The 25,636-nt window shown below is 35.5% G+C and overlaps 1 protein-coding gene across 1 annotated transcript in view; it reads left to right on the forward strand.

Annotated features, from left to right (window-relative positions):
* PSD3 (pleckstrin and Sec7 domain containing 3) overlaps positions 1 to 25,636 on the forward strand; it is a 553,196-nt gene that overhangs the window by 302,791 nt on the left and 224,769 nt on the right. The window contains exon 12 of the mRNA XM_047092318.1: positions 24,756 to 24,799. Within this exon, the coding sequence (XP_046948274.1) occupies positions 24,756 to 24,799 (44 nt within the window). The remainder of the gene's footprint in view (positions 1 to 24,755; positions 24,800 to 25,636) is intronic.

Here is a 25,636-nt window from a genome sequence, read left to right on the forward strand (position 1 = left end):
TCTCCTAAGATTTCCCAGTGTAAAGAGGGTTGGGGTCTAGTTAATAACTAAGTAGACCAAATAGGCAGACAGATATGGGAGAATGCTTTGAGAGAAAAAGCTCTTTACTATCACTTAGAAGGACTGATAAAGTACCAGCAGTGTACTGATTTATGACAATTCTCCTCCACAGAGCACTTTTTAAAGAACAGGTAAAATGGAAAGGCTCAGGGCACCTGAGTGGCTCAGTTGGTTAAGTGTCTGACTCTTGATTTTGGCTCAGGTCATGATCTCGCAGTTTGTGGGATGGAACCCCATGTCAGGCACTATGCTGAGAGCCTGCTTGGGATTCTCTCTCTCCATCTCTCTCTGTCCCTCCCCTGTGTGCACGTGCTCTCTCTCTCTCTCTTAAAATAAATAAACATTTTCTAAAAATTATTTTTAAAAATATCAGTAAAAAAATGGAAATTCTCTCCAGAATACTTTAATGATGATTGGGCAGTATTTTAAGGGGATTTTGATATGGCTCATCAACCCCCTGTTGTGATCTCTAAGATCATGATTAAGTGGTATTTATATACTACAAAAGCATAACTCTTAAAATTAAAGTTAACAATATGCTTTTCTCCTTATGCATATGTAAACCTCACTAAAATGACAGTAGGACACATAGACCTTAAAGGACACAGAAGGAGACAGGATGCCCTCAAGATGTCAAAAAAAAATTTGAAAGATGGAATGCATACAGACTTGTTAACTATTTACTACCCCAAATATTCTGGTTTCTCTTCAAGTTGTATAAATCTTTCACCTTTTACCATTTACCACCCCAGAGAAAACTGAAACCCAAGTGTCTATAGACCTGAAAGCCAAGGAAAGAAGACTGATTTTCCTCATGGAACACAAGAAAGGTCTAGGAATTGGGAGCAATGGTTACAACTAAGCATAGTGGGTCAAAACAAGAAGATCCTTTAAAGGTTCTAAATTAGTAACTAGATGCTCTCAATGCCCTCCCTGCTTTGTAGAGCCAAGTGACCTAACTCTCTTCATCTTCTGCAGTTCCTTCCTGGGAAAATTAACCCAAAAACTTTGTACTTAGGAAATCAGGCTCAGCTGAGGTTAATACTGAGATTCCCACATTGAAAATAGCAAAATTAAGTGAAAAGTGTACACATTTCACAATGGGCAGACTCTTCCCTCTCTCCTCACCCATGTACTTTTTCTTAGTTACTTAAAGAAGATGAGGCTTGCTATTTAGTAAATAGCAAATCTAATAGAGAGGCAGAGGAAAACCTCAGGGTGATGCTAAAGCCCTAGGACATCAACTATTCAGGAAATAGAAACCAACCAGTTTAGAACAGAGTGGGGGAATAGAGGATTCCAAGGATGCTTCCAAACAGTGTCATCGAGAGAATATGTGAAATGTTGAACCATATGGAGAGGAGAGTCATGGTTCTTTTGGACAATGTGGAGGTGAATTAGAGATAGGCTTTTGAAAACAAAGTAAACAAAACAAAATGAGGTAATAATTAACTCTAGGGAAAAAAAAGCACCCATCAAAAAGCAAATGAAACAGAATGCATACATAGCTCAGGAGTGAATTTATATATATATACAGTCATAATAAAGTAAGTACTGAAAATTGATGTAGCACTAAATTATGATTATGATATAATTTTAATGGAAATATTAGGGGATGGAGGAGGAGGGGGAGAGAGTGAGAGTAAGCTGTGTGTGTGTGTGTAAGTGAGTGAGAGAGAGAGGGAGACAGGGAGGATGGTGGTGGGGGGGAAAGAGAAAGTGCCCTTTTTCCAGAGGTCCATAGGTGAAAGTCAATAGTTCATACTGAAAATATAAAACTACTGAAAGTCAGTAATTGCATACTGAAGCTCCAAAGGAGTTGAAAGAGATTACTTCTAGGCAGCAAGAATCAGGTAAGTCAAGGGACTATTTAGTAATTTTTTATTATAAAAAAAATATATGTATTGCCTTGTTAAATGTTTAAAAATGAGTAGAAGGGAAAATAGCATATATATGTGCATTTAAAACTGGAATAATTTCCAGTGACTAGAATGGTTTGTGTAGAAAAGCAGGCTAAAGAAGATGGCAGTGGAGTAGGACACTGGGCTTGCCACATCCCATGAACACAACTAGATAACTATCAAATCATCCTAAATACCCTAGAAATCGATCTGAAAACTGGAAGAAACTCCACAACTAAAGGTACAGAAGAGGTCTCATCGAAGGAGGTAAGAACTGTGGATGTATGGTTTGGGAGAGAAGTGGATCAACGCTGCTGTGGTAGGGAAGGAGCTGCAGTCACAGAGAAGGGTAAGAGACAGACAAGCACACAGGAAAATGCATGGGAAAAATGAATCACCATAGCAATTGGCTTGGACAAAATTGAGGTGGCCAAATTTTGTGAGTTCTTGCAAACAGCAAGGCTTAAAGCCTAGATTTTAAAGGTTAGCATGCTTGGCTCTGGAAGAGCTCAGAGGACATTGGGACTGCTCTTGGGGAGAAGGCAAAAAAACAACCCATGGACGTATAGCATGGAAACAACAATCTGAAGAGAGCCTGGGGCACACAGTGGGGAGGTTATTTGCTGGTCTCTTAGAGCTCATCCCAGAGAGAGAGCATTCACAGAGACCCTTCTGAAACAAAAGAACTGACAGGCACTATTTTCCTCCCCTGCCCTTCAGCATAAGCACAGAGCCACCTGTGAGAACCAGTGTAGTGCCAACACTTGCTCCCTAACTTGCTTACCCTGATCCCCAACCCCATGCTCTAGGGGAACAACCCCTCCCAATCATGCTTGCCACAGTCCCAGCGTAGCAGTTCCTTTCCCCAGATGACAGGTCTAAACCCCTGTTCAGACCATATTTACTGGTGTGGGAATTTTGTGGAGACTCAGTTCCAGTGGTGGTGACAATAGGTCTTATTTCACAAGCAGACCAGAGTACACCTATTTAAAATGCTCCATATTCAGGCCAGGGGACAAACACTGCCCACAATTGTCAGAGAGACACTGCAGATGACACCTCAAGGATAAAGCCACCAGGACACAAAACAGAGCACATGCAGCACACATAGGAGACACTTCAGGAAGCTCCAGGCCGTGGGGAACAGAGGACCCTACACAGCAAGGCACTATAAGACCTCTTCTTCATAAGGCTATTACCCTCAGGAACAGGAGATGTGGCTGACTCTTAACACACAGAAACTGGCACAGAGACAAAATCAGAAGACAGAGAAGTTTGTCTCAAATGAAAGGACAAGACCACAGCAAAACAGATATAAGTAACATGCCTGATAGAGAATTTAAAGTAATGATCATAAGAATACTAACTTCCAGAAGGGAGAAAAGAGTGGAAGACATGAGTGAGACCCTTAACACAGAGATAAGGAATAATAAAGCAGAAATAAGGGGCCCAATAAATGAAATTAAAAGCACACTTAACGGAATGAACAGCAGGATGGAAGAAGCTGAGGAATGAATTAATGACTTAGAAGACAGAGTAATGGAAATTAATCAAGCCAACCTAAAGAGGAAAAAATAATTAATGCAAAATGAAAATAGGCTTAGGGAACTCAGTGACTCCATTAAATGTAATAAAATTCATATTATAGGAGTCCCAGAAGAAGTGAGGGAAAAGGCAGGAGAAAATTTATTTGAAGAAATAATAGCTGAAAACTTCTCTAATCTAGGGAAGGAAACAGACATCCTGATTCCAGGACGCACAGAGAACTCCCATCAAAATCAACAAAAACAGATCCTCACCAAGACATATTGTAATCAAATTGGCAAAAATGTGATAAAGAAAAAAAAGTTTAAGAGGGGCAAGACAAAAGAAGACAGTAACTTGTAAGGGAAGACCCACATGGCTAGCAGGGAATTTTTCAGCAGAAACATTAAAAGCTAGAAGGGAGTGGCATAATATATACAAAGAGCTGAATGAAACAATTTGTAGCCAAGAACACTATCCAGGAAGGTTATCATTCAGAATAGAAGGAGAAATAAAGAGTTTCCCAGACAAAAACTAAGAGTTTGTTGATCCCTAAGTCAGCCACACAAGAAATATTAAAGGGGACTCTGAGTACAGAGGAGAGACCAAAAGTGGCAATATGAAGGTAGGAAAACACAAAAGTGGTAAAAATGAATATTTCTGTAAAAAAATCAGTCAAGGAACTCACTAACTAAAAGTATAAAAGTATTAAAAAAACCTATCTAAAATGTGAGGAGGAGAGGAGTAAAGAATGGATTCAAACCTAAACAACTATCAACTTAATATAGATTGCTATATACAAACCTAATGATAACCATATATCAAAACCCACTAATAAATATGCAAAGAATAAAGAAAAAGAAACCCAAAATATCACTTAAGAAACTAAATGACCCATGAAAGAGAGAATTAAAAGAAAAGGTCAGGAAAGATCTTGAAAAGCAATCACAGAACAAATAATAAAACAACAATAAATACGTATCTATCAATAATTGCTTTGGAGGTAAATGGACTAAATGTTCCAAAAAACATAAGGTGATGTGGATAAAAAACAACACTTATCTATTTGCCACTTACAAGAGATTCATTTCAGATCTAAAGTCACCTGCAGATTGAAAGTGAAGGGATAGAGAAACATCTATCGTGCAAATAGATTTCAAAAGAAAGCTGGAGTAGTAATTCTTATATCGGATAAAATATAGACTTTAAAACAAAGGCTGTAACAAGAGACAAAGAAAGACACTGTATAATTATAAGGGGACAGTTCAAGAAGAAGATAGAACAATTATAAATATTTATGTACCCAACATAAGAGCACGCAAATACATAAAACCGTCAGTAACACACGTACAGGAACTAATCGATAATACAATAATAGTAAAGGACTTTAACACCCCACTTACATCAATGGAGAGAACATCTAAACTGAAAAATCAAGAAAAAGCAATGACTTTAAATGACACACTAGAACAGATGGATTTGACAGATATATTCAGAACATTCCATCCTGAACCAGCATAATACACATTATTTTCAAGTGCATGTGGAACATTTTCCAGAAGAGATCACATGTTAGCCTGCAGAACAAACCTCAACAAATTCAAGATGATTGAAGTCATACTATGTATCTTTTCTGATTAAAATGCTGTGATACTAGAAGTCAACCACAAGAAAAAATCTGGAAAGACCACAAATACATGGAGGTTAAATAACATGCTACTAAACAATGAATGGATTAACCAGGCAATAAAAGAAACAATTAAAAAGTATATGGAAACAAATGAAAATGAAAACAACAATCCAAAACCCCTGGGATACATTAAAAGTTATTCTAAGAAGTTTATAGCAATACAGGTCTACTTCAAGAAACAAGAAAAATCTCAAACAGCCTAACCTCATACCTTAAAGGAGCTAGAAAAAGAACAACAAACAAAATCTAAAACCAACAGAAGGAAAGAAATAATAAAGATTAGAGGAGAAATAAATGAAACAGAAAGTAAAAAAAAAATTATAGAACAGATGAAACCAGGAGCTGGTTCTTTATTGAGAAGAATCAGTAAAATTGATAAACCTCTAGCCAGACTTATCAAGAAGAAAAAAGAAATGACTCAAATAAATAAAATCACAAATGTGAAGGGAGAAATAACCAACTACACAGTAATACAAGCAATTATAAAAGAATATTATGAAAACCTGTATGCCAACACATAGGACAACCTAAAAGAAATGGAAGAATTCCTAGAAACATATAAATTCCCAAAACTGAAACAGGAGGAGATAATATGAACAGACTGATAACCAGCAAAGAAATTGAGTTAGTAATAATAAAATTGCCAACAAACAAATCCAGGACCAATGGCTTCACAGGCAAATTCTACCAAACATTTTAAAAATAATACCTAGTCTTCTGAAACTATTTCAAAAAATAGAGAAAAATGGAAAACTTCCAAATTTATTCTATGAGGTCAGCATTACCTCAATACCAAAACCAGATAAAGACACCAATAAAATTGAGAAGTACAAGCCAGTATCCCTGATGAGCATAGATGCAGAAATCTTCAACAAAATACTATGAACTGAATCCAACAATACATATAAAAAAATTATTTACCACCATCAAGTGGGATTTATTCCTGTGTTGGCAAGGGTGGTTCAATATTTGCAAATCAATCAACATGATATACCACATTAATAAGAGAAAGGGTAAGAACCATATGATTATTTCAATATTTGCAGAAAAAGCATTTGAGAATGTTCAACATCCATTCATGATAAAAACCCATAACAGAATAGATTTAGAGGGAACATACCTCAACAAAATTAAGGCCATATATGAAAAATCCACAGTGAACATCATCCTAAGAGGGGAAAAACTGAGAGGTTTTCCCCTAAGGTCGGGAATAGGAGGACAAGGATGTCCACTCTCACCACTTTTATTCAATACTGTACTGAAAGTCCTAGCCTCAGCAGACAACAAAAAGAAATGAAAGGCATCCAAATCAGTAAGGAAGGAGTATAACTTTTGCTATTTGTTGATGACATCATACTCTAGATAGAAAAGCCCAGAGACTACAAAAAACTTATAGAATTAATAAACAAATTTGGTAAAATATCAGGATATAAAATCAAGATACAGAAATCTGTTGCATTTCTGTGCACCAATAAAGAAGTAGTGGCAGAAGGCAAAATTAAAAAAAAATACCATTTACAATTGCACCAAAAATAATAGGACAGCTTATCCCTATGTTTAGGAATTCAGTTATACTAGGAATAACCAAAGAAGTGAAGACCTGTACTCTGAAAACTATAAAACATTGACGAAAGAAATTCAAGGTGATGTGAAGAAATGAAGACCCATGCTCATGGTTGGAAGAACAAATATTGTTAAAATATCTACACTACCCAAAGCAAGCTACAGGTTAATACAATCTCTATCAAAATACCAACAGCATTTTAAACAGAACTAGAACAAGCAATTCTAAAATTTGTGTGGAACCACCAAGGACCTCAAATAGTCAAAGAAGTCTTGAAAAAGAAAAGCAAAACTGATGGCATCCCAATTCTGGACTTAAAGTTATATTACAAAGGTATGGTAATCAATATAGTATGGTACTGACACCAAAATCAACACATAGATTAATGGAACAGAATAGACATCCAGAAATAAACCCACAACAATATGATCAATTAATCTTTGACAGAGCAGGAAAGAATATCCAATGGAAAAAAGGCAGCCTTTTCAACAAACAGTGTTGGGAAAACTGGACAGCTACATGCAAAAGTGAGAAAATGGACAAGTTTCTTACACCATACACCAAATAAATTAAAAATGGATTAAAGACCTAAATGTGTGACCTGAAACCATAAAAATCCTAGACCACAGGCAGTAAACGCTATGACATTGGCCATAGCAGCAGTTTTCTGGATATGTCTCCTGAGGCAAGGGAAACAAAAGCAAAAATAAAGTATTGGAACTACATCAAAATAAATAGCTTCTGAGCAGTGAAGAAATCGTCAACAAAACAGAAAAGCAACCTGTGGAATGGGAGAAGATATTTGCATATGACATACCTGATAAAGGATTAGCATCCAAAATATAAAGAATGTACACAACTTAACACCCAAGAAACAAATAATCCATTTAAAAATGGGCAGAAGACATGAACAGCCATTTCTCAAAAGTAAATCCAGATAGCCAACAGACATATGGTAAGATGTTCAGCATCACTCATCATCAGGTAAATGCAAATCAAAACTACAATGAGATATCACCTCACACCTGTCAAAATGGCTAAAATCAACACAAAAACCAAGTGTTGGTGAGATGTGGAGAAAAAGGAACACTTGTGCAGTGTTGGTTGGATTTCAAACTGGTGCAGCTACTGTGGAATACAGCTACTGTGGAATACTGTGGAATACAGTATAGAGGTTTCTCAAAAAGTTAAAAATAGTTCTACCCTTTGATCCAGCAATCTCACTGCTGGGTATTTACCCAAAGAATACAAAAACACTAATTCAGAGGGATACGTGTACCCCTATGTTTATAACAGCATTATTTACAATATGGAAGATTCAGAAGGAGCCCATGTGTCCATCAATTGATGAATGGCTAAAGAAGCTGATATATGATATATGTGATGGAATATTATCCACCCCAAAAAAGAATGACATCGTGTCATTTGCAATGAACTAAGCGAAATAACTCCATCAGAGAAAGAAATACCATATGATTTCACTTATATGTGAAATTTAAGAAACAAAACAAACGTGCAAAGGGAAAGAGAAAGTGAGAGAGAAATTAAGAAACAGATTGCTAATTATAGAAAACAAACTGATGATTACCAAAGGGGAGAGGGTGCTGGGGGGATGGGTTAAATAGGTGATGAGGATTAAGGAGTGTACTTGTTGTGATGAGCACTGAATGATGTATAGATTGTTGAAAACTGTGTTGTACACATGAAACTAATGTGACACTAACTGGAATTATCTATGTTAACTAACTGGAATTAAAATTAAAAGTTAATATTTGAAAAGATGTAGGAAAGAATAAAAAATTCAAAAAATAGAAAGGTTTGTGTATCTTAGTTAACTTGTTTAGCAAATACCAAAAAACAGATTAATTTTTAAAAATTACATCTTTCCCAAGACACTACATTTTAGCAATTATGGGACTAGATTGTGTTCTGCTGCTGGTTGCTGTCAGAATTTTCCATCTGTAGTGAAAATGATAATAAAAGACCAGTCCTCTCCTGGGAAACATTCCTTTATTTGAGATTGTCCTTGTTACTTATTTTTATGGAATGATGACAGTAGTGGACAGTCGTGGTTTGGTTTGTTTTTAAAAATTTATTTCCTCACTTGACAAAATTTAAAACTTGGCAATTCCAAAACCTCTTCAGAAAAATTTCCTGTTAATGAAATCCAAAAGCCTCATAGTCACTAGATGAGATCATAATTTGGCTGAATTGATTGCTTTTGATAAAATCTAGTTCCATTTTGTTTGTCTTTCCTTGCTTTGTCTAATCCATGGAAATGACAGAGAACAAATGCCATGCCTGGTGTTCTCTCTAAATGTCAAAGTCTTTCAAGGATCATTTTTTAACCAGCTATTTGTAAAAAGAACTCTATATGGTACCCACTAAACAGTTTTTTTTAGTCGCTACATTAATTTTATCATCATGTTCATAATCATTAAACAGTTGATCATTTTTCTTAGGTATTTAAACAATACTGGACTGCCTGGGTAGCTCAGTAGTTTAAGTGTCTGATTCTTGATTTGGGCTCAGATCATGATCTCACAGTTCGTGGGTTTGAGCCTTGTGTCGGGCTCTGCACTGACAGAGCTGAGCCTGCTTGGAATTCTCTATCTCTCTCTCTCTCTCTCACTCATCTTCTCCCATTCATTCTCTCTCTCTCTCTCTCTCTCTCTCTCTCTCTCAAAATAAATTAATTAATTAAAAAATAAAAATAGACAATACTGCATGTAATTTATAAAGACACTTAAAGGGGCATCCAGGTGGCTCATTCAGTTAAGCATCCAACTTTGGCTCAGGTCATGATCTCATGGCCTCTGAGCCCACATCAAGCCCGCATCGGGCTGTGTTCTGACAGCTCAGAGCCTGGAGCCTGCTTCAGATACTGTCTCCCTCTCTGTGCCCCTCCTCCACTTGCACTCTGTCTCTCTCTGTCTCTCAAATGTAAATAAACATTTAAAATTTAAAAAAAAAAGACATCTAGAATTTATGTTTTTCTTATGTTCTAAAATTATGAAGCATGCCTGGCAGTTCCTAACAAGGTTTACTAACAAGAAGGTCTGACAACTGATTATGCAAGTATAATTCAGAATCTCCTTTGAAAATACTGGTTATTGGTATATTTTTCAAAAGCATGGCTTAGCTAACCAAATTCAAACAAGCTTTTGATAAATTATAGTGCCAGAGGATTAGGGTATAAGAATTAAAACCAAAGTCAGGAGATAATTATAAATGCAATGAATTTGAAAATCATGACATTTATACAGGTCAGAAAATAGTTACATTTGCTGAAGAAGGTGGTGATTCACTAAAAGCATAGTTACATTAACTTTTGCCAAGCTATCTGTCTCTAAGGATTGCCACATTAAATCACATCTACATGTTTTTGGATAATAGTTTTAATGCCTACATTGGTTTGAAAATGGAGGTTCCTTTTAAAATATACGTAGCAGTCTTTCCATCCATAGTTTAGTGAGAATACCTCTTCTACCCGGGATACATAACCTGTCTGAGGAGTTTTTTGACGTGATCATGGCAAGTTCATTTGGGGAAGGACAAAGAAGAAAGTGTAAAGTGGTAAATAAACATATGGGCTCTGGAGTCAGATTAGTCCTATTTTTGAGTTCCAATTTTGCCAACTCTGTCCCTGGGGTAACATTGCCATATTTAGCAAATAAAAATACAGAAAACCCAGTTAAATTTGAATGTCAGATAAATTATAATATTTAGCATAAATATCTCTCATGTAAAATTTGGGGATATACTTATGCTAAAAAAGTCATTCATTATTTATCTGAACTTCACAGTTTATTGGGAATCCTGCATTTGATCTGACAACCTACAACTGCAGCAAGTAACAATCTGCCTTATCCTCAACTTTGAGATCAAATGGAGTAAATTATACTTGTTGTAGAGAGTTAAATTAAATAATGTACTTAAGTGCTCAGTTCAGAGTCCAGCACATAGTATGATAACTATATCATAATAAATGACAACTATATGGAGGGTGTTCTTTCAGTTGTCTGACATCTGGCTTGGCATCTTAAAATGTTGTTAGACATCCAGGTTGGAGTTCTGTGCCAAATTCTAAGATCCTTAAGTGAATAGTATGCTAGTCTGAGTGGTCAGAGAATGTGTGCTCTTGTCCTTCAAAATTTGGAATTGGGGAATTATATAGCCCTGGCTAGTTAGTGTACCCAGAGGTGGGCATAGGAAATGAAAGCCTATGTTTTTAAGGGGGAAAAAAAGGTCAAGGAAAAAATTTAAAAGGCTTTGGAGTCATACTGCCTATGATTCCATTTTGAAATCTGCCATTTAATAACACTTAACCCCTTTGTATTCTATTTTCCTTCTCTGTAAAATAAGAATAATACCTATGGGCGGTGGTATAAAGAGTAAATGATGTCAGACATGCATAAGCCTAGGAACAGGTCTTGGCACTTGTTAACTACTCAGTAAATGTTAGCTGTTGGCATAATTTGTCTATGATGCCAAGCTGCAAATCTGATTCAAAATCAGTGATTATCCCAGTGCCCAGCATATGTTTGCCATGGGGTATTATTTGGCTAATGGACATGGGATGGGTGGATTCTGGATATTTAAATTTAAGTGTTCTGTAAAATCTGCGGACGACAGGAATAGACTGCATGTAACAAAAATAGTACTATATGTATATATATGTACAAACATATACATGTACAAACAAATGGTTTCCTATTGATGGTCTCCTATTTGATGGTTACATATCATCTTCACAATTCTGTGAGGTAGGTGTTGTTATACTGTCTTTACAGATGAAGAAAGTAGACGTTATTGTTAGTGACCTAAAGACAGATAGCTGATTGAAGAAGCAAGTTTGATACAAGTCTACCTATTTCTAGTCCATTGTTCCTTTTACTATGTTTGCTACCTCCCATCATAATTGTGGTATTAGGATTATCATCACTGAGGTCTTTATCTTCTCAACAGGTTTTTTTTCTTTTTTCTTTGAGAGAGAGAGAGAGAGAGACAGAGCACAATGTGGGGAGAGGGGCAGAGGGAGAGAGAGAGAATCGTATGCAGGCTCCACATTCAGTGCAGAGCCCAGCTAGGGGCTCCATCCCACGACCCTGGGATCATGAGCTGAGCTGAAATCAAGAGTCAGATGCTTAACCGACTGAGCCACCCAGGCACCCTTTAACAGTTTTTTTTTAAACATGAACTATGATCAAGGCAATTTAAGAGGCATTATGGTGACTAAAGAGAGACAGAAGGCCTGATTACAGTGCAAGGAGTTTAAAATCTAGTATCATCTAGATTTTTAGTTGTAGAAGTAATGCATATGTGGTACGGCAAACACTCAAATAGTACAGATTTATACATTGAAAATTCTCTCTCACTTTGTTTCCCCAATTGCCCTCTCCAAAGACAGTTACTGTCAATAGTTTCTTTTGTATTTCAGAAATGTTCTATGTGAGCTTATATTTATATTTATATATACACGTATGCACTGTTTTGCACCTTTTCTTTAACAATATATTCTATATCTACTTCATTTTTAGTTTAAATGACTTTACATACTAATGGGTAGCTATATATCTCTGGTGCTATTCTTAAAACTGTCTTATCCAATTTTTCATTTGTGCTTGAGGCCTGTAAAAATGAGCCACAGCCTGATACATCCCAAATCTGCCACTGCCATCACCTCAATCCAGGTTACATCATCTCTTACCCAGACACCACCCATCTTACTACCACTTCCCTTGCTCTCTTCTAGTTCTTTCTCCACACAGAAACCAGGGCAACCTGTAAGAACATGAAATTAGAGTAGGTCTCTCTCTCTTCCAGTAGTTGCCCAATACACCACAGAAGTTCTGTGTTTTCTGGCCAAAAAGCCCCTTGTGACCTGTCTACCTATTTGCCCCTACCACAGGCTTTCAGACCCACCATGTTCAATTATGCCAAGGAGCTTCTCACTGATCTTCCCTTAATCTTTGTGTGGCTGCGTCTTGTGACTCATATATTAAATTTCCTTGCCTAGAGGTTTTCTTGGCCATCAGTTGAAAGCTACTTTTTTAAGTTACCTTATATTAAATACCTTATAATAATTATGTGGTAGTTTACCAGAAAATCACAGAATCATCTTGATGTGTTTATCTGTTTTCTTATTGTTTCCACCCCCACTACATCTAAGTTCTGTGTCTGTGTTGTTCACCACTGGACTTTCAGTGCCTGTATTAATACCTGACAATTTGTTAGGTAATAGATACTCAGTAAATGTTTGTTGACTGAACATATGAATGAATGAGTGAGTAGTTTTAAGAGTTTATTTATACTATATTGTTACAAGTGTTACATCTGTTACACTATTGATGTTACAAATAGGAATTATACTCAAGTAGTTATGAAACTATACTATTTTGTATAAATACTTATAGGGTATTATATATTATACAACGATACAGAAAAATACTGTCTCAGAGTTATAAAAAGTAGTAAAAAAGTTATTTAAAAATTTCCCCTAACATCAGCATATGATAAAATATTTGTTGTAGTTATTGTACCATAGAGTGATACAATCAATATGAAGTATACAAAGTATGCAGTATATGCAGTATATGCAGTCATATGCAGTTAGCAGTCGAAACATATTATGAAGTGATATCTTAAAGGATAATTTGAACTACTGACCACTAATTCATGTACTCTATGATAAGTTTCAGGTGTACAACATAATGATTTGATACTTGTATATATTGTTAAATGATCACCACCATTAGTTAACACCTATTACTTTACATATACAAAGCAGTTTTTTTGTGTGTGATGAATTTTAAGATCTGCTCTCTTAGCAACTTTCAAATATGCAATGCAGTATTATTTACTGTATTCACCATGTTGTGCATTGTATCCCCATAACTTACTTTGTAACTGGAGTTAGTACCTTTTGACCTCCTTCACTCATTTTACTCACCCTGAGTCCTTGCCCCTCTGGCAACCACCAGTCTGTTCTCTGTATCTGTGGGCTTGGTTTTTTGTTTGTTGTTCTTGTTTTTGTTTTAGATTCCACATATATGTGATATTATGCAGTATTTGCCCTTCTCTGTCTGACTTGTTTCACCTAGCATAATCCCCTTCAATTCCATCTATGTGGTATCAAATGGCAAGTTTTCCCTCTTTTATGGCTGAATAATATTCCATTGTATAGATAAACTACACTTCATCCATTCATCTGTCAGCAGACACTTCACTTATTTCCTTCCATACCTTGGTGATTGTAAATAATGCTGCGATGAACATGGGCGGAATATATCGTTTCTACTTAGTACTTTTGTTTTCTTTGGATCAATACCCAGAAGTGGAATTACTGACACATAGGATAGTTCTAGTTTTAATTTTTTGAGGAACCTACATACTGTTTTCCATAGTGACTGTACCAATTTACATTCCCACTAACAGTGTACAAGTGTTCCTTTATCTCCACATCCTTGTCAGCATTTATTATCTCTTGTCTTTATGATACTAGCCATTCTAACAGGTGCAAGATGATATCTCATTGTGGTATTGATTTATATTTCCCTGATGATTGATGATGTTGAACATCTTTTCATGTATCTGTTGGCTATCTTTATATCTTATTTGAAAAAAAAATGAACATTGAGATCCTCTTTGGAAAAATGGCTGTTTAGATCCTCTGCCAATTTTTTCATTGGATTGTTGTTGTTGTTGTTGGTTGTTTGTTTGTTTTTTGGCTGTTGAGTTGTTTGTGTTATATTTTGGATATTAGCCCATTATCACATAGATGATCCACAAATGTTTTTTCCCATTCATAGGTTGCCTTTTCATTTTGTTGATGGTTCTTTTGCTCTGCAGAAGCTTTTTAGTTTGATGCAGTCTCACTTACTTATTTTTCCTTTTTGCTTCCTTTGCTTTTGATGCCAAATCCAAAAACCTCTTTATAATGCTGACATCAAGGAGCTTATCCTTTATGTTTTCTTCTAGAAGTTTTATCATTTCAGGCCTTATTTTCAGTTAAATACATTTAATTTAAATCCATTTTAAGTTAAAATTTATGTATGGTGCAGGGACACCTGGGTGGTTCAGTTAAAGTGTCCAACTCTCAGTTTGGGCTCAGGTCATAATCTCCCAGTTTGGTGAGTTTGAGCCCTGCATCAAGCTCTGCGCTGACAGTACAGAGCCTTGGGATTCTCTTTCTCTTTTTCCCTCTCTCTCTGCCCCTCCCGTACTCATGCTGCTGTCTCTGTCTCTCCCAAAATAAATAAACTTAAAAATTTTTTTTTAATTTATGTATGGTATGTAAGTATAAGATAGTGGTCTAGTTTCATTCCTTTGCATGTAACTGTCCAGTTTTCCCAACACCATTTACTGAAGAGACTGTACTTTCTCTATTGCATATTATTGGCTCATTTATCATACATTAATTGAACGTATATGTGTGTGTTTATTTCTGGGCTTTCTATTCCGTGGATCTGTGAATCTGTTTTTATGCCAGTGTTGTAACTGTTTTAATTACTATAGCTTTGTAACATAGTTTGAAATCAGGGAGTATGATGCCTCTAACTTTGTTCTTCTTAAGAGATTTTGGCTCTTCGAGGTATTTTGTGGTTTGAGGTATTTTGTGGTTCTATACATCTTTTAGGATTCTTTGTTCTACTTCTGTGAAAGATGCCATTAGAACTTTTATTTGGATTACACTGAATTTGTAGATTGCTTTGGGACAATGAACATTTTAACAGCTTTCTTCCAATCCCTGAGCACATAATATCTTTCCATTTATTTGTGTCTTTTTCAGTTTCTTTCATTGGTATCTTACAGTTTACAGTATACAGGCCTTTTACCTTCTTGGTGAAATTTATTCCTAGGTATTAAACTCTTTTATTCAATCATAAATGGAATTGTCTTCTTAATTTCTTTTTCTGATAGTTTGTTATTAGTTTATAGAAACACAACAGAGTTTAATATATTGACTTTGTATCCTGCAGCTTTACTGAATTTTTTTATGTGTTCAAATAGTTTCTTTGGTGGAGTCTAGGATTTTTTTAGATATCATTTCATCTGCAAATAATGATAGTTTCACTTCTTTTTTTTTAAATCCCAATTTAGATGCCTTTTATTTCTTTTTCTAATTGCTCTGGGTGGGACTTCCACCCAGAAGTGACTATGGTCAATATTGACTATGGTCAATAAAAGTGGCAAGTGTAGACATCCTTGTTTTTGATTTTAGAGGAAAAGTTTTGAGCTTTTCACTGTTGAATATTATGTTAGCTGTGTACATGTCATTTATGGCCCTTATTATGTTAAGGGATATATTTGCAATTTTAGCAAGTAGAAAATAATTCTACTTAAAATTTTTGCTTAATGAGGAACTTAGTACAGATATTGAATCATTATATTGTACACCTGAAACTAATATAATGTTATCTGTCAATTATGCCTCAACTTAAAAAAAGGAACTTAGTGGCTACTTAGTATTTTTTTTGCTTACTTTTGCAATCACATTATTTGTACTAGCATATTTAAGAAATTTTCCTGAAGACACAACAACCAGTCAAATGGAAAGCAATTGCAAGATGTAGTAAAGGCACTTTAGGAGGAATGTGTTCCATATAAATTCTCTTGACATTTTATTGACCAACCTTTTCCTCAAAATGAATGAATGAAAATACGTGTGTGTGTGTGTGTGTGTGTGTGTGTGTGTGTGTGTGTGTGTTTATTTGGAGTATTGCATTAGTACAAACGATAATTTGCAGTTAAAATTTTATTTACTTTCATGTTTGGTTTAGTGGTACCTCCAAGAGCTGCTCACCACATCTGTTTTTGTGCCTATTTAGTATTATCTTTTGCTGCATTTTTTACCCTTCAGTATAATGAAGGAATAGGGGTTTCTATTTTATCTCACAAAGATACATTTGACAACAGGCAATCACGCAAGCCCCATGTGCCCCTCCTCCCCCTTAGAGAATCAAATCTGTCTCTCTTTCTTTCTCCCCCTTCCATCCTTTTCTCCCTCTCTCCCTTTTTTATCCTTGTCATATGAAGTTTAAAAATGTTCATTCATTAATATATAGGAGTAATGCCTGACATTTGGGAAAAAAATAGTGGGGGACACAGGAAAAAGGGGCAGAAACTAGGGAAAGAACTAGTTTGAGAGTTTGACCAGGTGACTTCTGAGATCTTTTTCAACTAGAGTCATAGAATGGTAGATCTAGAAGGGGACCAAAAAGGATAACCTTTTATAGCCTTCTCATATTGCAGATTTAGAAAATGAAGACCAAGTAAATGAAATGATCTGTGTTAAAAAGACAAATTAATCACCCCCCAAACTTTAAGTTCTTAGAACCTAGGGGGATGGGCAAAATGCATAAGGGACATTGAGGAATCTACTCCTGAAATCATTGTTGCACTATATGCTAACTTGGGTGTAAATTTAAAAAATAAATTAAATAAAATTTTTAAAAAATAAATAAATTCTTAGAACCTGAGATTGGATCTGTTTTCCTTCTATAAAATTTTTCTATGAAGAAAATAGATACAGCATCAGATATTAGATACTGCGTGTGTGAAAACATATTGCACGTTGTAAGTAGGCAGTAGAGTTAGTTGACTTTGTTAACTGACTAATTCTCCATTAGGTAAAGTTCAGTCAGGTTTAGTAACACATTTTTTCACCCTCACATAAGAAGCCCCTGAAGGCAGAATGTATTTATTTGAACCTAGCATAATGTCACTCTAGCCTATAGAATGTACTCAAAACTGTTCATTGTGTGATGAATTATACATATTAATTATACTTCAGATTCCCTTCCAATAACACAAGTGTCTTTGAATTAGTTTTCTAGTGTCTATTATGGGTTTTTACTGGCATGTCTACTCAATTGAGTCAGACAGTTGATGGTTAGATATTTCTGCCATTGCTGGCTGGGTTCATAAGTGCACCACAACAGAAGGTTAAGTTAATTGTCCAAGACATAGATTTTGATTCTGTTTACATGATGACTGGATCCCAAAAAATTGATCTGACTATAGATGTGGAAAAAACCAAACTCAAAATTTGTTACTTTATATTCAGCATGCTTCTGTCACCCTGAATGAGAACTAGAAATAAATGTTTATGACATTGCTTGTGAACATACATTCTTTAAAGTAGTGTTCTTTAAACCTGGCTCCGTGAAAACTGGCTAGTGAATACAGGAACACAAGTATTTTAAAGGGAATCAATTTCAAGAAACTCATCTTTAGTACTCATCCTTAAAATGGATGCTTTGTAGTCAAAGCTTCAGGCTGTTTATACTTTGTCATCTCTGCTTGACAGTTGCCTTCTGCCACTTAAAAAAAGGAGGAGAGGGAGGACATAGCTGTCACTCATAATCTTATTTGGTGCATTACATAGGTGTGAAAACCTCTAGGAGTAGAGGGGGCAAACAAAAAGTCCATTTTAAGTACCAATTTTAGGGAAGCCTCTAATGGGGGGGGGGATATAATGCAATTTTTCAATGTTATTTTAAGGCATAGAGAAGAAAAAATTAAAGCACCATTGCTTTAACATATTTTCAGTTTTCCTAAACAATTTGAAATTGATTTGGTAACTAGTTGTATCATTGGTTTTTAAATGTCTTTTAAACACAGTCTGTCTTTGATAATAACATCCAGAGCAGTGCATATTTAATTTTACACTTAAAAGTCATTTTGATCTGTATATCTGCATGAAGCATTACACTTGGAAAAGATACCAATGGTGTTGATAGAGTCCTGATTCTTCCTGGGTACAAATTTTTCTGTGGTCACTGCCAGTCTCACTAAAGGAAATTGGAAGCTATCCAATTTATCCTTCGTACTTTTCATAATAATCGAAAGAACACATAGGAAAAAAAAATCTTTGGAGTTGAGAGATGATCGAACCAAAATACGTGAATATCATAGATTGCAAAATGTGCTGGGGTGGGGGTGAAGGGTGGTGGTGATAGAGGGAGAGGGAGGGAGAGAAAGAGGAAGAAACTCAGTGTTACATAATGTATGGTAATGGGGAAAACTTCACAGAACCATGCCTGGGTTGTCAGTGATGGTGCTAAGCCTTGAATAAAACTGCATTTTGAATCTCAATGAGAAATACTCAAAAGTTAGGAACAAAGACTTAAAAAGTAAATTTAGACCAAGATACCTTGATCTCTGTAATTTAAGCAATTTACTTTTGCTTTCTCATTCTTAAAATTTAATGAACTTTCAAATTTGAAGAATCATTCTGCTTTTGTTTAGTCTCAGTTGAGATATTTGATTGTTTGCTAGCTCCTGGGTTAAGTTGCAGGAATTTCACTTAGAGAAAAGGTAGGTTTACTTGGAAAGCAGTGGTTTTTAACAAGGGGTTCATATCAGAGTCACAAGTAGAGCATTTGGAAATATTTATGTATTTTCTCAATTAGGAATCTGATTCAGTAGATCTGGGTTGGAGCTCATTAATCAATATTTTTAAAAAATTCCTGGACTTACTCTGGTGTGCACCCTTACACTCAGTTGAGACCGCTATAGTAAAAGAATATGTTTCACCTAGGGATTGACCCTGAAAATGTTCCTGAAAACCCATCTGTGTGTATGATCATTCTTTGTTCAGATATCTGTCTTCCATTTATACCTTTGTGTATTAGTTTTCCTAGGGCTGCTGTAACAAATTACCACAAACTTTGGTGTCTTAAAACAATAGAAATTTATCTTTTTATAATTTTGGAGTCCAGAAGTCTCAAGGTGTCAACATGGATGCACTCCCTCAGGAGAGTCTAGGAGACTCTCTTCCAGCTTCTTCCAGCTTATGATGGTTGCTGGCACTCCTTCACTTGTGTCTATATCACTCCCAATTTCTGTGTCCATCTTCACATTGCCTTCTCTTCTTCTATATTCCTTAAATCTTCCTCTGCCATCTTCTTCTATAGACACCACCTAGCCCAGATACCCTCCCCATCTCATCTTTTTGCTATATGCAGAAATGTTTATAAAGTTAATCACATTTGAATCTTTTTGCCATATACAGAAATATTTACAGGTTCCAGGGATTAGCACCTGAACATCATTTGGGGGTACGATATTTAGTCCACCACAACTGGTTATCACCTCAAGCATATAATTTATATGGGCTGCTTTAACCCATTAAGGTTGATTTATCCCTAACTATCAGTTTATGTCCACAGGGATATAATAGCCTTTCATGACAGTGAAAGTTTGCCCACAAGCTTTGCTGTCTTGGAGCTAAGTCAAATAACCCTTCCCATAACTAGGGATAAATTATTTTCCTGAGCTGTAGACTACATCTCCAGTTTCAGCCATTTATATGGCAGATACCTTTAGTCATGAGTGGACTGAGACTATAGAATGAATGTGGCAAACCCATCATCTCACCAGCAAAGGCATTTCAAGAATGTGTCCTTTAAGTTCATCCTTTAAGAATAGAATATTACAGTGACCACCATTATTGAATGTATTGTAAGAGAGCCACAGCCTTATTACCTTTTCACATGGGCCTTGACAAGCCAGTTATTTACAATGTTGTAAACTTTGGTAGAATGTAGTTAGTTTTAGTTAGTTAATAAGAGAGAATGTAGCTAGCTGAATATAGTCAATTGATTTCTGAGAGAAATGTGATTTCTGAGTCAGAGTTTGTGAAAAACAGCTAAAGGACCTTGAGAGAAATTAACATTGGACTTCATTTTTTTTAATCGATAAAAGGAAAAATTTGTTTTATGATCTCTAAGGCCCCTGTCAGCTGTGAAATTCCATTCTGTTGTTTGAGTGGAAATTAGAGAGTTTTAACGATTATTCCTGAAAATATTATTACTAAAAGGCTTTTTCCTATGCCATTAGCAGGCTGATATAAGATTGGCAGTAAATATGATTTAAACCTGGAGCTTTCTTGCTTGTATGATAGGAATATAATAGTATTTTTAGATGAAACAGTTGATAGAAAAATTCTGGCAGTCCTAGGATTTGGACTTAGATATATTTTATATTACTGTAAGCTACCTCTCCTTGGACTATATATAGTGTAGTGTTTTCACACTAAAAAAATTAAATATTTTCTACTGACACAGTTTACTAAGATGGAGAGTACATTTCCACTGTTAGGTCTTCATTCTCTAGTTCATTTTTACTGAGTTTGTAGTGCTTTGGAAACATCCAAGTGCATCTGACATATGGATCTAATGTTCACAAGAGTTTACATTGGCTTCAGATAAACCCTTAGGCTCACCCACATTTAAGGAGTAAGATGAGGAAGATATGAGTAATAGGGATTATCCAAAGAGGAGAAAATTCAAGAGACTGTATTGTATCACAAAATAAGGAAGAAAACATTTGAGAGTATTCAGTGCTGCTAACAGGCAAAGTGATTCAGGACCACTAAAAAGTGGCCTTGAGTTTAATGTGAAGGAAGTTGGTGCATTTATTGTAATTCACTTTCAGTGGAAGAACAGGGATGATAGCTAGATTGCCTGAGTTGGTTATATGAATTGTGGAAACTTCTCTCAGAAATTTGGCTAAAAAAGGGGCTGAGGAACAAAGGGTGGTAACTAAATTACAGAAGTGGGGTTTGGAGAGACTTGCACATGTTTCAAAGCTGATAGAAAGGAGCTAATAAAGGAGGAGATGTTACTGCAGAAAGGGAACTGTCAGGACCAGTGATAGATGCTTAGCCTTGTAGGGACAGGATATCCCTTTAATTACCATCAGAAAGGCAAAAAAGGATAGATGCCAGTGCAGATACATTTTAAGGAAGATGGCAAAAAGTCAGGAGGCTATTGAATGAAGTCTCTCCTAAAGTTTGAGATTATGAATATTCAATGGCATTAATTTGTGCTGTTGTTTAATTTTCTCTATTATTGCTGAATTAGTTATATACAAATAGGGAAGGCTTTAAAGCTCAGGAGGATTACACACTAGTGGCTACGTCTATACTATCCCCTCTTTAATACATACCCCAGCCTCACTGACTCCAGGGATAGTCCCAATCATTATACCTCATCTCGCCACATGAATTAGGGGAGGACAGGTGATCTAAACCACACCAATTACAATCTTTTCAAACTGAAGTTAGGAGAAAGAACTGTTATCTCTTGTTGACAGTCATGAAAGATACACATGAGTGTTGCTTGTTGTAGACATAGTTTTTGTGTAGTAAAGAAACAAGGAGTGGAGATGTTTGAGGTGGAATGAGGAAAATACTTGAGAGTTAAATACCTTTGTCCCTGAGGCCAGCTCCATCCATGTCTTTCTATGGTCCTCCTCATGCTTAAGGTAGTTAGAGTTTTGGTATGTGTATTTTAAACTAAAGAAACCTTGGGGCGCCTGGGTGGCGCAGTTGGTTAAGCGTCCGACTTCAGTCAGGTCACGATCTCGCGGTCCGTGAGTTCGAGCCCCGCGTCAGGCTCTGGGCTGATGGCTCAGAGCCTAGAGCCTGTTTCTGATTCTGTGTCTCCCTCTCTCTCTCTGCCCCTCCCCCCGTTCATGCTCTGTCTCTCTCTGTCTCAAAAATAAATAAACGTTAAAAAAAAATTTTTTTAAACTAAAGAAACCTTAACTAATACAGGGGATATAAATGTGGAGAAGTCAGAGTAGGATTGGTCAAGAGTTTCAATCTTTCTCTTTAGGTACAACAGAGAGGCAGTGGGACAAAGAACTTGAAGGTAATTAATAAAAACAAGATTTGTTGATGTGATAGAGTGTGGGGTATAGGATACACAGGAACGAAAGGGATGACTGTGGAGCTAAAGATAAGGAGGAATCAAGGGAATTGAATTCTTTTTTTTCTTAAGTTTTATTTATTTTTAGAATGTTTATTTATTTATTTTGAGAGAGAGAGAGAGAGAGAGAGAGAGAGAGCAAGCAGCAAAGGGGCAGAGAGAGTAAGAGAAAGAATACCAAGCAAGCTCCATGCTGTCAGCACAGAGCCTGACAAGGGGCTCTAATGCAGGACCCTGGGATCCTGACATGAACCAAAATCAAGGATTGGACCTCAACTGACTGAGCCACCTATGTGCCCCAAAGGAATTCAGTTCTTAACTAAGCTAAGTAAATAAAAGGATAGGAAGTTGTGATGAAGGATATAGAAGTGTTTGATACATTTGCAAAGCATAATTTCCTTTTTTTGGTAAAATAGTGTGCCATTATAAAGCACCAGAAAGATTCAAGAAAATCCCTTTGTAATTTTGTAATTGGAAAGGATAAGGATAGCATCTACCTTTTAGATTTGTCTATATAATATATATGTTATTAGCATTATATAGCATATATTATATGCTATATAATATTTTCTAGATAATATATACACTGGGAGAAGTCCACACTTTGGTAAGTTTGTTGAATTTTTCAAGATACTTTATGATAGATTTTTGTTGCATGATATGCAGCTGAACAAAAATTTTCTATTTAAGAACTCGGTATCTCATTAAGCAAAATATTCTCATGGGAAAAAAATTTGAAAGAAAAACTTGTTCTAGGACAGAATTAAATGTATTAGAAAAGTTTTAGATGCTTGGATATCATTTTAAGCTATCTACCTTTATGAATAGATTTTTTTTATCTTTATTGCATTGTTAAATTACTCTAGGTAGTATTGAGTGTGATAGTATATAAAGAACCTTTAATGATCTCTTTTCAGTTGAAGTTTCTCAACTCACCGTTACTTGTGGGTTCAAAATGGCTAATGCGAGTAGTGGAATCCATTTAAAGGACATCTATCTATCAAGAGTCTCCTGAGGCTTGAGTTAGACATCTACTCTCTCTGCACTTCTAAATAAGTGCAACCTCATGAGACATTTTGCTAAAAAATAGATTGTTGTAGTTCTTCAGTAAATTTGAGTTCTTCAAAAAGAATATCCAATTTACAGCATGGTCTTTGTACCTCAGTTTACCCCTTATTTTAATTTGATGTTCTATGAGTTTTTGTATTTGAGGACACATTTTACCACATCCTGATAATGATGAAATGTCTCCTAGTTTTTATTAGCTTCATAATTATCCAGTAGTTAATTAAACTCACTGTTGTAGCTACTAGGCAGAACTCCCACAGAGTCTGTGAATACTGGCTAAGGGTACGTGTGTTAAATCTTAAGTAATATAAAACCTGTAACCTAAATATATTTGTACTGAATCTGCTGAATTGAATAGGTTCAAGTCCTTCTTTGAAGAAAAATGTTCTGACATCATTCTAATGTTATCCTGCACATATCCTTTTCTTCAGTATAATTTGTTGTGGTGGCTTAGATATCTATTTGTGTTTTCTTTACAACATCTTACTCAAAATTAAGGAAATAGAGATGTGGAGTAGCATTTTCTTGGGTAGTTATCATGGTGGAACAACTTGATTACAAGGACCTTATACATAATGCCAGAGCTTGGAGAATCAGAGGTGATCAGGCCAAATGTCATTATTATTACCCAGGCTCTAAGGAAGTTTTCTGTCTCTCGTCTCCACCACCTCTCACCAATGTAATACTAACTGTAAAGCACAATTATGAAGTTAGACTGCTAAAAACTGCTTAAGTCATTGGTATAAAAACTCTGAAATTATTCTAAGATGGTTTTCCATAATCTGGCTTTAGTCCTCCTCAAATGTATCTTGCTCGTTAAATTTTTATGAAAACAGTTTTACTTATTACATCAATGAAAAAGGTATGCACACTTTAGTATCTAAACTAGTGAAACTACAAGACCATATTTTGAATAAGAAGAATAGAGTACATGGTCTAACTTTAATTATATCCTAATATTTACTAAAATGTCATACAGTGTTGTGTGTCTTATTTATAAAAGCCATTTTTTATTTTGTGAAAAATCTGTTTCACAAAATACTGCTTACCCTATGCTCGTTTGCCTCACCTTGTGTATTCCTCATCTTTGTAGAGCCAGCAGGGTGGCCAACAAAGGGCTTGGGAGTTGCTTGCTGCTCAGTCAAGCCTTATGGCTTTGGTCATTTGCTGGATTAAAAATATGGAACAGTACGAAAAGAATAATTCCGTCTTATTTTCTCTCTTTACAGGCTCTGTACAACTCAATTAAGAATGAGAAGCTTGAATGGGCAGTGTAAGTATGCTGGATGTCAGCATTTTAATAAATGAACTGCTTATTCTTTTTACTGTCTTTCCTTACACTTTAGATGTGATCCTAGAGGATAAAATATGCATGTCCAGTTTTCATTTTACACCAGTGTCTAACGTACTTTGTATAAAACCTGAGTAAACTCTGAGTATCCCATGTCTTTTTCTTGGTACCCAGCATGCGCCTATTTTGCATTTAGTCTAGTTGCTATGCCTAGAGACAGTTATCTTCTTAATATATCCTTCTAAGAAAGAAAATCTGATAAAATCACATATATTCCACAATACAATACAAATGATTTTGGTACAGTCTGTTTGTTTTAATCCCTTCATTCCTATCATCAATCCCATTTCCAATCACACTAATAATACCAAGATATTGATAAACTTGAGAAATGATGGATTAAATAAATCTACATTATTTTTGTAACTGCAGAATTTCCAAGAGTTTATACAATGCAAGTCTCCAAGAGGAATGAAATTTGCAATGTTTTCTGAACCTTTTTGACAGTATAATGTAGTGTTTCAAGATACATACTTTGGGAAATAAAATTATAGATAAATTGCACCTAATTTAGGTGTAGATCAATATTGGTAGATCAGTAATACCATAACTCTTCTGACTTTTCACTCATCAATGCAACAGTTAGGAATTTAACTTAAAAAACTTTTCTACTAAATTTTTAATTGTTGTCCAGAAATTAGGTCAAAATATGTTTTTTAATTAGAACTACATATGAAGTTTATTTTTTATTTTACCGATATTAAGTATTCATACCTATTTTTCTACCATGTGGCCTAGCATAGCAATCTGCAATGACCT

The sequence above is a fragment of the Lynx rufus genome, unplaced genomic scaffold (assembly GCF_022079265.1).
Source record: "Lynx rufus isolate CCGP_SWC_20201006 ecotype Redwood Valley unplaced genomic scaffold, mLynRuf1.p SCAF_3, whole genome shotgun sequence".
Lineage (NCBI taxonomy): Eukaryota > Metazoa > Chordata > Mammalia > Carnivora > Felidae > Lynx > Lynx rufus.